General features: G+C 42.0%; 1 protein-coding gene across 1 annotated transcript in view; it reads right to left on the bottom strand.

The window, feature by feature from the left end:
- The window catches only part of zbtb16a (zinc finger and BTB domain containing 16a), a 119,678-nt gene that overhangs the window by 36,493 nt on the left and 69,446 nt on the right, over positions 1-13,739 (bottom strand). Inside the window, exon 4 of the mRNA XM_026371258.1 lies at positions 8,716-8,802. Within this exon, the coding sequence (XP_026227043.1) occupies positions 8,716-8,802 (87 nt within the window). The remainder of the gene's footprint in view (positions 1-8,715; positions 8,803-13,739) is intronic.

Genomic DNA, 13,739 nt, shown 5'->3' with positions numbered 1-13,739 from the left:
ACAATGAGTGTCTGGAGATCTAGGCACAGTAAATCACTTTAATTTATTTTAGAAGCTAACAGAAATGTAAATCCCACGAGATGTGTGGTAAATCTACAAGATGCAAACTTTTCACCAGTGAATTTATGAGTGAGACCTAAACCTGGAGCTACTCATATATATATCAAAAATATCATGAGTAGAGTATCTGGCCATAATCTTCACTTGGAATTCTTATTTAGAGTAATTTTAAATGCATAAAAATAAAATAGTTCTTTTGGATCTTTGTTAATACTTTTAAAACCATTGGACACTTTCCCTATAGTTCTTCTGTTCTGATAATATAACATACTAAAAACAACGTAAAGTCATCTAAACTGTGTGCAGCTCACTTCCTTTACACAGGAATAACATCAGCTCATCAACTGGGTGCTGAAATCACATCTAAATGTCATTTTCAGCACACAACTGGTTTTGTCCAGGACGTGTGCTTGTCTTTTCTTACAAATTTTCTCCTGCCACAAGACACAGGGAGAGACCGACATACACACCGTATCCCACTGATAAACAAAGATCACTTCTAACATCAAACTGACTTCAGATGAGGGAACCCCTCTCTTCCTGTTGAGGCAGTCCTATTCATTGAAGCCATTTACGGGAAGGCTGCCAAAATGACCCATCAGAGATTGACGGGGGTTAAGCTCCTATAATCAATATGACACTGCTAAGTGCCCTTTGATTGAGCTGCACGCAGTGTAAAAGGATATTTCTGTGTGCCCGGCTGCTCTTGCCACCAAGAAATTCAGCATTTGTCCAAAGCTAAACGGTCTTCTGAATGTCATTGTCACGGGTACATTAACTTTTATATGAGTCTGAGAGACATACTTGGAGTGAGGATCAACGGCCATTTTCATTAGCTGGCTGCTCGGTGCCATTAAGGGGGCTGTCAGACAGACAGGGACGGAAAGGGTTTGCATGGGGTGCATGAGCAGAGGCTGGAGATTTCATTTCTTCTCCTAAGATGCACCACGAGGAGCTGGAGTGGTGAAGGCACTGACAAAATATGCTCGAGTAAAACAATGTTTGAGATGAAAAGTTGGAAGTGCTTGCACTAATCTCCTTGCTTCACATTTAAGGAACACAAGAGAGCTGCTCGAAGCGCTTTCGGCTCTCAATCAACAACAAAAAGAAAAGGATTGAAAGACTCTTCTACTGTCCCTTCTCTTCAGTGCCTATTCCCCCTTCTCTCGCTCTCTCTCTCGCTCCGCACTAATCGAAAGGTATTTGCACTGTAAATTAAAAAGGCCCTTGCGTGTTTCTGTTTTAACACTGACACGCTCTCCTAAGATGTCCACAAACAGCTCCAATCTAATTACAGAGGGAGATTTAATTCAAATAACACTGTGGACAAAAGAACCCTGTCTATTGTTGACATGGGGCCAGTGTTCCACATCTCTTTCTCTCTTTCACTCTCTGGGGCGAATCCTTTTATATTCAAAGTCCTCGGCTTGCCAAGGTTAAAATGCGATGGGATATCTGAAGGTAGGGATCCTCCTGACAAAAGCGGCCTTTTTATTCCCCGGATGGCAAAGGCCTTCCTTGATTTCTACTGTTCCCGTCTCTTTCCTTATCTGTGCTTTTTTCTAGCAAGCAGATCTCGAACAAAGCCGCAGTGGCTGACACGCAAATGTAACAGGGGAGAAAAGCCGCATCCAGGGGAGTTAAGATCGTCCGACAATGGGACGTGCTCACTGGGGTTGCATTGTGACGTACAGCTGAAACACATCCTCAGGGTCGAAAGAGGGAGGAAGGGGATGGTGGTTATTGGCTGGCCAGATTTGCAGTGTGTCCTGCTGACTTCCATTTTATGGCCTGTGAATCGCAGAACCCTCTGGGAGTCTATAATCCGCTCCCCCTACTCACCCTTCCACTGCCCATACCACATCATTTTATTGGTCTCTGGATGTGTGGCTGATGTCTCTGGTTTACAATGATCCATCCATGTGGGGATTCTCCCGCAGCCAGACTGTTGCAACACTACGGACATACCAATTTGCTACTGGATCCCACCCACCTATTTCCCCGCTATAAGAATACCACCTCCCTCCCTGACATGCTGTTGTCCCATGGTTTCCTGTGGCGATGCCTCAATACAACTGTGCCCACCATGACACTAAGCCTCCGTACTGAAGCTCTGCAGTGCAGGGGCCCAGTTGGGTATTTCTCAATGAATGAAGCTGGGTGCAGGGGAATGTAGCAGCGCCAACTCTCATTCACACATTTATCTCATTTACACACAAACCACACATCCCCTATTCATATAGGCCGCTGTGCATAACACTTATGGCCGTGGTGGATGATTACTGCTGGGTGTTGGTCACACTGCAGCCACACACAGTATTCATCAGCCAAACGGAGCATCTTCCTCCGCCTGGAAAAACTCATTTAGATCTTATCTGGGGAAAAATTTGTTTGCTGAGGGAGAAGGAGGAGGTTAGGAGCAGGAGAACTGACTGTAGTCTAGCTAGTCCCGCTTGATTTAATTTAGCCACCGATGGTGTCTGTGAGCACTTGTACTCTTCTTATTTGGGAAGGTGAGTGAGAGTGAGTGCCAAGGAGAGCGAGATGGAAGGAGATAAGAAGCAAGAGGTATTTGTTTGCAGAGACAGAAGTAAAATGAACTGGGGGGGTTTAAATGATCATCTTACAAACATTTTGACAGTAAATAAATACTGTACAACCTGTAATAACAAACTGTATGAATTTAGAGCCAGAGTCATTGATCACATCTCTGTTTGTTTGACGCAAACAGGTAAATACATAAATCTCTGTACATCTCAGTACTGTGTTGTCCTGGCATCGTGTGCGGGGCACCTGATACCGGCTGTGACCCAAAATGCCCCGTGCAAGTTCCCTGGCCAGCCGGGCACAGACGGACAGATGGATAATCTGCCTTCGTCCGCAGACAGCTTGCTCAATTATGAGTGGGATGCTGAAAGGATGAGCACTAGGATGGTGCTAATCAGCATTTTGACTCACCAGATGACACTGACAGGAAGCTCACCATGCTAACATTTTGTGATCAGAAGTCATAATGCTAATGCACATCTGCCCTTTAGCGACGAGCCGCGTTGGGCCAAAATGCCTCATACATATCTTTGCAGTGATAATTACATTCTAACAGCTAACAAGAGTTAAGAGCGATCAGTAGAATCACATTCACACATCCTGGGTCCAGGGGGCTGTGTGTTTGTATATTCATATATGTGTGTGGATTAGTGTGTATACCAGCAACACACGTGTAGCACAGCCTGCCCGGGCTGGAAGAATATTTGCTTTGCTTATCGCCACCCTAATGCTCACTGACAACTTAATAACATCACAATTAACTAAATGCTAAACAGATGCCAGTGCTGGACTAATGTGATTGAGACAATCGACACTTTTGACGTGACCCCTGTGCAGCACTGCCATTTGCCTAATTTGCTTGAGTGACATGACTGGACTGTGTGTGTGTGTGTGTGTGTGTGTGTGTGTGTGTGTGTGTGTGTGTGTGTGTGTGCTGAAGATAACTGATTGCTAGGCCACCAGCGTAAACACTTTGAGGAAGAAAAAAACAAACAAGAAACAAACAAAATTACATGTATATGACTAAAAAGAGCTTTTTTCCCCAGACCATCCTATCATTGTTGTACTCCATTTCTTCCTTCTGCTCTTTCTCATTTTCTGTCTCTCCTCCTTTTCTCCCTTCCTCCCTTTCCGCCACTCTCGCTCCAGCCAAACTATTTCTGGCTTGAGAAAAGAAAGTGTTTACTCTGTGGCCGAGGCCTGCTGGAATCACGCTGTGTTCCCACTGGCTAAACCCACTATTGCCACTCCATGGTTTGCATATTTTCCCTGTATTACAAGACTTTGTTAAAAAAAGGACGTAGGGAGATAAAGAGAGAAAGAAAGTAAAAGAAAAGAGTGCAGCCTCCCCCTCCTATTATATGTGGATTTTCTCTGGCAGCGCTCCTTGTGTGTGTGTGTACATGGAGATGATTCATGTATAAACAGGAACACCAACAGTCAGACAACAAACTCTTCCGAGGCCTATGGACTGAAGTCCCCTGTCGTTTCAAGAGCTACTCATTTCTCACACTGAATAACAGGCAACTGCTTATACAGACTGTGGCCCTAGCCTGGAGGAGGAATGCACAGATTTTAATTCAAATTACAGAGTGTGGACGTTGTGGATATACAGTTCAGATTGGTGTGTAAAATGCAAAAAAGTAAGATTGTTAATTTCAAATTATTGCTTATGTTTTTGTTTGGGAGCCACTTTCTCTGTTCACATGAACCTTTGATTTTCTGCAGAAAGCTCCAGTTTAATCAAGTAGAACACGAGCGTGGTTGGGCTTTACCGATGAAGTACAAGAGCTCTAAATTATGGTAATAATAAGAAGAAAGATGCAGATCGACACAGACAGAATGAGAGGAAAACAACATCTCAGAGATCAGAACTGTCTCACAGCTGATGGGGAGTTGCCTTACTGGAAATGCAAATGTGAAAATGACACGTTGGAGTTGGCCGTGTTTAAATGAGCACAACAGCTTCACAATATGACATTATGGTGTGGGACTGAATCCACATTAAAACAGGTTTGGGAACAGATTAAAGCTGATACGACAAAGACGAAATGACAGAGCTTACAGCACTTTAGGGCAGCTACAGGTTCTCTGTAAGACATACTGACTTTTGAGGACTTTTTGACTGAATTCAACAATAACTATATGAAACAATAAAAAGCTCCTTGAATTTTTACCGAGCCTTGCAACAGCAGAATTCGTATTATACATTTAGGAATTTGAAGGACTCTTGTCCTTGATGTTAAAAAAATAGTATTATTAGATTAAAAGTGTCTTTTTTGGTTTGTTTGATATGCTGAATGTAGCTCAGAGAATTTCCACGACCAAACCTAAAGTTTTTAACATTTGGCCTCAACAAATTTCATCTGATTTGCTGTATCAGTTCAGAATAACTGCAGGTATTAGTATTGTTTTTCCTTTTCCGTTTGATAGGAAGCCGCTCACTGCCCGTCACACTTCCCTAGGCAGTATTCCAAAATTAAAATGCTGGCTGGGGTGGTCTCATATCAGCATGCACAGTATATTATGCCATGCTTCCTGTCAATCACATGATAGTCACATGATGAAATAGGAGTCTCCACCAGGAAATCCTCATAAGCATAGCCTTACATGCAGGCTGCCTAGGAGGACATGATACAGAGGCAGTGGTAAATGGGCTACAACTCTAAATGACAGCAGTGTTTTTCTTTAAGGATGAGAGCCCCGTGAAAGTCAGGCAGACTGTCTTCTTTGCTTACAAAAGCCTAAAGGCGAGTTCCAGCTTAGAGAGAAAAAGCCTCTGATGTGATGCCATCCAATTTGGGAAAATATGTGACAAAAATTAGTCGTCAGTGGATAAAATGCAACTCACACGTGACTTCGGCTCCTGAGCGCAGGCATTCCTGGATTTATTTGTTTGTACAGTATGTGTTGCACAACGCTGCCAACAAATCGGGATAGTTTGAAGTGTCTGTTTGTGCATGTCTGTTTGCATGGATTCACTTGGTAAAAAACAACCACATGATGTTCTGCTGCTAGTTTCCCTGGCATGTCAACTAGTACCCCCACCCCTTTCCTACCCACAGCTTGATGCAAAAGAGCGTGTCCGTTAGGAATGACAACAACTTCAGGAATGCCTCAACGGCCTCCAAACTATCCATTGGCTTTGGATTGCTGCTATACCTCCCATGAGCGAGAGTTTTTATGTGACGTACAAAACACGGGGCAGCTCCTCTAAAAGCAAGAGAAGACAGATATAAAGTGAGAATGAGACAGAGGTTGAGTCAGAGCGCAGCTGATCAGTCCGACAGACGAGATGCGACAATAGTTCCCATTCAAAGCCGCAAGAAACAGCCACAGTTTCAGAGGCCAAATATTGTCATCAGAGAACATTAGCCAAGGGCTGAAGCGCTGCCAAGAGGCAGGCAGAGATCAAATCTGGCTTTGATGGCCAACAGTAACCCCCTGCTCCCACCACACGCCTTCTCTGATGTTTTGCGTCTTGGGTACTGTACACACAGACATTTCTGTATAAATAAATTCATGTTTGTTTAGCTTTCCAGTTCAAACTGATTCAACACAGTGCTGTCCAGTGGAGCTGTGTTAGTATGTGGCGTAGTTGCTTTTGTTCTGTTTAAGGCTGTATATTCTGCTGAACTATCATGACTTACATTTTCCACACACACGCACGCACATCTCTAATGATATATAATATTATAATACAGTACAGTTTGGCCTATTTACATAAATGAGGGGGGCGAAACATTAGGAACACCTATTAATATCACGTACTCCAGTACGATCCACCATTGACTAAGACGTTTCACCTACAAGTAGCTTCCACTAAGCAATGTAAGTGAGTTCATAATAAGTCTCCCCAAAATGGGTGCGAGACACAGAAATAGTCTTGTTTGTTTACCTCTCTAACTCTCACGCCATCAATCACGCTCTGCTGGAAACAGACCAACGGACTAACCTGAGGCTTACTGTTGAGTTCAGTGCATGAATAATACTTAACCTTTGAATGTCACCATATGGAATAGCATAGACACACAAGCACACTCAGAGGCACAAGGCAACAATAAACACACTGTCTGCCACAAATGATACCACCCCCCCCTGGGGGACCTGGAATTAACTTTTTTAAGACCAAATCAAAGAACTAATTCAAGACCAAATTGGATTTTGTCTCTATTTTTGTGTTAAGCAATCCATTTACAGGGAAGTTAAATGGCAAAACTTTGTGGTACTCAATTTGTCATGAAATAAATGAAAAGATTCTACACTAACCACATTTAGAAGATCAAAACAATCCAGGAAATATTCAGCAGATATAGAAAACAAGGCTATGTGTTTGAATCCTGCACAGGGAATATCCGAACAAAGGTGTACAGAAGCTTAGAAGTCATGGAAAGAGAAACTGAAACTGAGAAGTGAAACTGCTGCGGTCATATTTTACCAAAGCCCATTTTTCAAACTCACAGATCCCCCCTCACAGGGGCTGAACACATGGATGATTACTATACTATTACTGCTTCTGCTGCTGCTGCTGCTGCTCCAGACAACTGGAGCAGTTGTCTGGCAGAAAGATACGTCTGGCCCTGGCTATGCCCCCCCTAAAACTCCTTCCATTCGTTCCAGACTAGAATGCCTATATTTAGAGTGCTCCTTTCCGCTGTTATGGCTGTTGCATCATTAGCCTTGTTTAACCCTTCTTTACCTCAGACAAGCTGATTGGCTGAGGGCATGCCCCTAAGGAGTAACCCCTCCTCAAATTCTGACTCCACTGCCCCAACTTCCCCTCTCAAGTGTTAGGTAGGACTGTAGGGGGGTATGAGAAGCTGCAATGAAAAAGCGAAGCCGCTCGATAGGAGCTGCAGTTGGGAGCCTAGAGGTCACAGTTTCAGATGAAGGACAAAACACAAAATGATGATAATGATCATGTGCGGCTATTTTGGGGTTTGGCCTCTGGTCTGAATGTAAATTAGCAGGATTCTTTTCTCACTGATTTTGATTTTGTTTGGCATGAATAGTGGTTTCTTCTGACACCATTGTTAGGCCAAAGGTTTTCACTTGTGTACAAGAACACTCATAATATCCTGAACAGACAGCCATGAAATTTATCTGGCAAAATCACGCACCCCTTGGAATGAATCCTTTCTATTTCTATGCTCTCCACCAGTGGCACCTACTGTAAGCTGCAAAATGTCAACTTCACGCAAATTTCAATTTCTTATTTCTTTTGTTTCTGTTTTCAAGCTGCAAATAGGTCCTCCGTAGCTCCAACCTATCACATTTTAAGTCAATAATATCAATCAACTGTACCATTAACAATAGTGGGCTTGTAGTATAGTAGTGTATATTATGCAACTTTGAGAGTTTAATAACTTTGAATTTAGAAACAATGTCCAAAACGTTGTATGGAGTGAAAATCTGGATAGAGAGAAGTAAAAATACAGCTCACAAACAGGACTCAAACACCAAATCCTCCAGCACATAACCTTACCCCAAAGCGCAACAACTCCATAATGAAGTGGGGGAAATTTGAGACAATCTTTTCTCCCAAATTAAAGAGTTCATCACCAGCAGTAAAACTGTTCTGGGCCATCACACATCTGTTGAAAGGGGATTTACTTCTTCCTATTTACATCTTGGCACCTACATCATCCTCCCATCTTCATAGCTAAGCACTGATAAACAACGTCGGCCTGCCAAGTTTTCCCGGTTTGTTGATTACTGTTGGGTCTGTCTTGATTTAGGGCGAATGGGACTAATCCAAGATGATGTGATCCATCTATGTGTCAATCCATGGCTCCAGTTAGCCAGAGAGAGGGTTGAATGAGCAAAGCACCACAACACACACTACAACACAACAGGCATGCTGAACAGACTGGGAGTGTGAATCAGAATTTCATCTGATTATGTTATAAACTTTAAGGACATCTGCTACTTTTTTGTTTTGCTACTTTTCTTTTGCTGTAAAGCATTTTAAATTGCCTCTGTGTTTGAAAAGTGCTTTGCCTTTGGTTTTTTAACGGCTCTTGAAAGATTTTAAAATAACAAAATCCAGTGGAAACTATGAAAACATGACGAGATAATCATCTTTTTGTTTATGTAATATGTTCATACCGGTGTGGATCTGTCGGTGAGCCTCCAGGGATTCCTCTGTCTGAAACTGGGCGCCGCACTGGTCACAAACTATAGCCTTCTCACCAGCTGCAAGACAAGAGACAAGGAGAGTGGATGCTTATTATACACTTACACTATACACATACACACATATATGCCATACTGGAGAGAAAACAAATGCATCTTCAAGCTAAAGGTAAAGACAAAACAAAATGAATTCAACAGTTACTCATACTTTGCATTTAGGTAGCTCCAAGGACTGAACAAAAAATGCATAAAATAACCAATAAACTATTTGCTCATTGCTTTGTTCCTTTTTATGTGCTTCTTTTTGTTGCTTATTAATTCTGCAAAAACATATTGGTGTTGCAAGCAGTTGTACTTAAACATAATTTCTAGGAGACAAGGTTAGCTTTGGATTTTTTTTAAGAGAGAGAGATTGATTTTTAGATGCACTGTAATATATAATTTACTCTACATTCCATTATTTGTGACAGTTCACATGCTCAATAAAAATGGGGGCATAGCTCACAAGCACGTTATTCTTAGTTTTTCTGCAACACTAATTTATTTAACTTCCAGATCAATAGGATTGTGAACACGTGCACACGTAGTGTAAACTAGAGACCCAGATGAAATTAGTTTACAGTGTGCACAATTACACATGCTATATTTACAACACTAATACATTCCTGCTTTTGACTCTAAGCCATGAATCGCTCAGTACTCTTCCACTGTAGTTGCACCATACTTTGCTTCTGTTTAAGCAAGTAGATCAAGTATGCAGCCCTAGAGCAATGGTCTGGATTGTCATGTTCACCTATACTTTATGAATGTGTTCAACCTTGTACAACAATAAAAGGAGAGGCAGGAGCCTGGCATGCACACATAGAGGGTGCAGTTGGAGGGCACATCAGATCAAGCTCAGGCAAATGAGTTTTTATGGCTTGGCAATAAGCACTGTACATGCCATTCAGATCACACATCAAACAGATGCACACACATACACACGATTTTAACATCTGGATGTTGTGTGTGCAAAACGGGTGTGCATGTGTGCAGACATGTGTCTGTTTCCAGTGTAAGCACACAGCGATCTCTCCCGACCAGACCTTGGTTTGTTCTTGGCACAGCCTCCTGGGTTACGACACCTCCAGAGAGAGAAAGAGAACACAATGAAAACAGGAAGCCAATTCTTAGATGACAAAAAAAAAAAAAAAAAAAGGCAGGGAGAGATGGCTTGTGTGGTTTTGCAACCACAGTGACATTAGAGAACGGCCTGTACTGTAATAAGCCCTACTAAAAGCAGAAATGACACGGACCGTACATGACAGAGTGTGCCTGCCAGTATAGTGCTTATGCAACAAGTTATGCAAAAGATGGTGCGCTGCACAAGTAAGCGTGACAAGATCATAAGCCACTGTAATGCAACCTTTGAAGCCAGCACATCTTAGATTCATCTGTGCTATCACAAGATGCATTCCCATTTAACAACTTACAACTAAACACATTGAGCTGGTGAGCGATGTTTTTAATTGGCTGCATATTCAAGAGGCATAATTTGCAGTGTGAGCGTATGGCAAGCCAATGTCAAATGCACAGATGAGCATATGGCCACATTAGTTGGCAAAAGCAGCCACTTAACCTTTGGAGAACAAGACATGTAGTGAAGATGTAGACTGAATCCCCCAACACACCCGCTGATGTCCCTCATTTGCATTAATCACATAGTCCCTCTGTTGCTTCTTTACCTCCCTGATTCATCATTGTTGGATCAACTGTAATTATTATTTTCATGTGCTATGGCGGCTCTGCTAACCTGCACTGGACTTCTTCCATCAATTGATTTAAGCTTATCGATTGTCCTTGCAGGGACCAACTGGGACGATTTTATGACCATACAAGTGCAATCCCAACCACGTACCCATAGAAAACTAACATTAACATTTTTACATCACATAATTCCAAAGAGTGCCGAAGTCCGTTCTGTGCATACTTTAAATTACTGCTGACTATTTCATAAAATATGTTATGTGTAGGTAGTTAAGAGGTTGAAATTATTTCTGAAATCTATTAACAATGCAATGAATTAGAACCTGCTTTTAAAATTAGGAAACCATCTCAGTGATTGTCATGTTGTGAGTTAGTTTCAACTTTTAAATTTACAACTGCATTTAACCCCCCGGCTGAACATGTTCAGATCAAACTCCGACACCTTCCAAGTGTGAATATGTGCAACTGTGTCAGTGTGCTGCTATGTGTTCCTGGAAAAGATCATTCATTCTGAACTAAATTAATCTGGTTGAAAAAAATGAATGAACACCAATAACTGCCTGGAAGGTAGGAAAACACATTTATGTCTACAGCTTGCAGTACTGTAAATCAGCTTTACACTGGCATGGTTAATACAAGTAATAACTCCGCCTCACAGACAGTGGTGCAACACTAAAACCAGTCTTCTGGGAGGCCAAGAGGCGTGTGCTAAATGGGCCAGGGATAGGATTTTAGTACAGGGCATGCCCCTGCTTGTGGCACAAGGATATAAATTGTCAGGAAATGCCTGCATGGTGCCTTGCTTCAAGGAGAATGAAGTTGTGTGAGGTCACCATAGGGCAAAAGGGGGAGGAAAGTGGGTGCATAGAAATCCAGGGTGCACACAGTCAGGCAGCCACCCAGCCAGATGCCCGTCACTCTAGTTAGTCAGCTAAGTGCTAAGAGGGGGCCCTCTGCGTGGTAATAGCCACCATCGGCCATTTTCACTGCCAAATTAAAGCGATAAATCTTAAGGCCCCTTTGATTGCAAAAGGGTGAACTTGTTAGTTAGGAAAGAGAGGAGGCACACACTCGACGTCAGCTGTAACTTGCCATGTGTGCACTAAAAAATAGTTTCTATGAACAAAAAAAACTAAACAAACACCACTTAAACTAGGGGACCACTTCAAAATCTCACAGTAGAATCTAAAGGCACATTATTTCTACCTTGCAATTAACCTGATTTGATTTAATTATGCTGGAGTTTAATTTGCACAAAACAAACATTAAAAGGTGGCATTTCCCTGTCGCACACCAGGAAGCATTAAAATGAATGAACACACAAATCTAATACCCATTAGACAAAAATGATTCCGCATACATCGACAACCACAAGGAGTCTCCCAGTTAGTCTTGCCAAATCTGTTAGAGGGGAGACCTGTGTCACGTTGCCACAGATTCAGCCCTTAGTTGACATAATAAAAGTTTCACAACTCATGCTCGTGTGTGTGTGTGTGTGTGTGTGTGTGGATGTTGGAAGGTGGGGATGGGGTGGTGATCAGGTGCCACATGCCACCAAAGCCGCTTCCCTTTTCGCTTCCCTCTCTGTGACATTGCACAACTGTTGTTGCATTACAGTGTGGCTCAGTTATTTCATCAAGGGTTGTAAAAGAGAACAGGCAAGAAAGGCCTCACAGCCAATCAGGGAAGTTTCACGCAAAGGCTGGCAGGAAAGAGTCGACTTATATACAGTAGTCCAGTATATAATCTTTACAGCCTCTCTGATAAAAAAAAGAAAAAAAAAAAGAAACCTTCCTTCCTATGGGGCCACGTTAACTTTATAAAAGCTGTAATCTAATTATCTACTGTTTATGCTATGTTAATAGCAGCAGTTAGGTATATACTGCTAACAGAGTGTTGGTATCTGGTTTGTTGGTTCCTTGAAATTGCAAATAGTGTAAAATAGTGTAATATAGTGCATTTTCTTTGCTCACGCTTTGTTGAGCAGTTCAATGAAAACTCAAGTTGGGCCTAAATTTAAATTTGTCCGCTACTTATTTAATTTCTGATTTGTAAAATAAATAAATAAGTAAATAAATAAATAAATAATTAACCAAACAATTTACATGGTTGCTTAGCAAAGCCATTGCAAAGTCTAGATCACAAGTGACACAGTCAATATAAAATAACTAGACTCAGCTTTTCAGTCACGAGACATACATCCTCCCAACGCAATGTCACAATCCTATCATTTTGTGCAATCCGTAAATCTCATTGTTATTCTGCAGTTAAAGTGCTCTATAAATAAAACTTGTGATTACTTTGGGTCTCGTTGACTCTAGGTACTCTAACCACTTCCTTGGCATTATTTAAGAGTGTTTCACTTAAAGTTAACTGCTGTGGGCTTCCCAGCAGTGGCAACATTTCACCATGTAGACGTGATGAGGATTGTGGATTAGTCCACTGCACAGGCCTCACAGGGAAGTGATGGTGCATTCCCTTGCCTGTAATTTCCCCTGACATACTAAGTGCTCATTCTCCCATTTCCCTAAATAATGTGCTGTGCAATGGTGCATTGTCCTATTTGCTATTACACTCATTCCATGTGTGCATGGAATCTGAGTTGCAAATGCAAACCGTTGTTAGGTTATGATGCAGTGATGAAGACTGGGGGGGGAGGGCAGGGAAAGTAACCTCAGCGCCCATTTGAGGGATTGTGGATGTGTGAACTGTATTTGGGTGCAACACCACACATGCCATTACCACACTCACATCATCCAGCTCAGCGATGTGATCTCATAATGCTGCCATTCAGAAGCTCTTCACATTCAAAAGAATGTGTCAGAGGCAGAGAAAGGCCTTGTTTGTTTGGGGTGCTTGCCCTGCTTTTCTATACCTCCTGTGAAAGACTAAATATTTTTTGAGACTGTATGCCCCATGTAGACGTGACACTTCGTGTCCCAACCTACTTTCTTCCACAGGTAGAGCATATATGCTAAGTTTGCAACAGATGTAGCCCCTTGGGGATCGTAGTCTAAACAGAATCTTTCATCAAAGACAATTGCAGAATTAAACATAAGAGTTCGAGAGTCTGTCTTTGCTCACGACACAAAAAAAGTAGGCCACCATGTTGATACGAGAGCTAAACATTTCATCCTGCATAGGAGATAAAGAAAAACCTGTGTTTCTTCTTAAACAACCGCTGGTTATTTTGTAATCTGATGAAGCCATCAATCTTCCTATTGCGAAATATGCATTAAATGACTTTGTGT

Source organism: Anabas testudineus, chromosome 14 (assembly GCF_900324465.2).
Source record: "Anabas testudineus chromosome 14, fAnaTes1.2, whole genome shotgun sequence".
NCBI lineage: Eukaryota > Metazoa > Chordata > Actinopteri > Anabantiformes > Anabantidae > Anabas > Anabas testudineus.
Note: the sequence above shows the minus strand (reverse complement) of the source record. Positions and strands in the feature narration are given on the sequence as shown.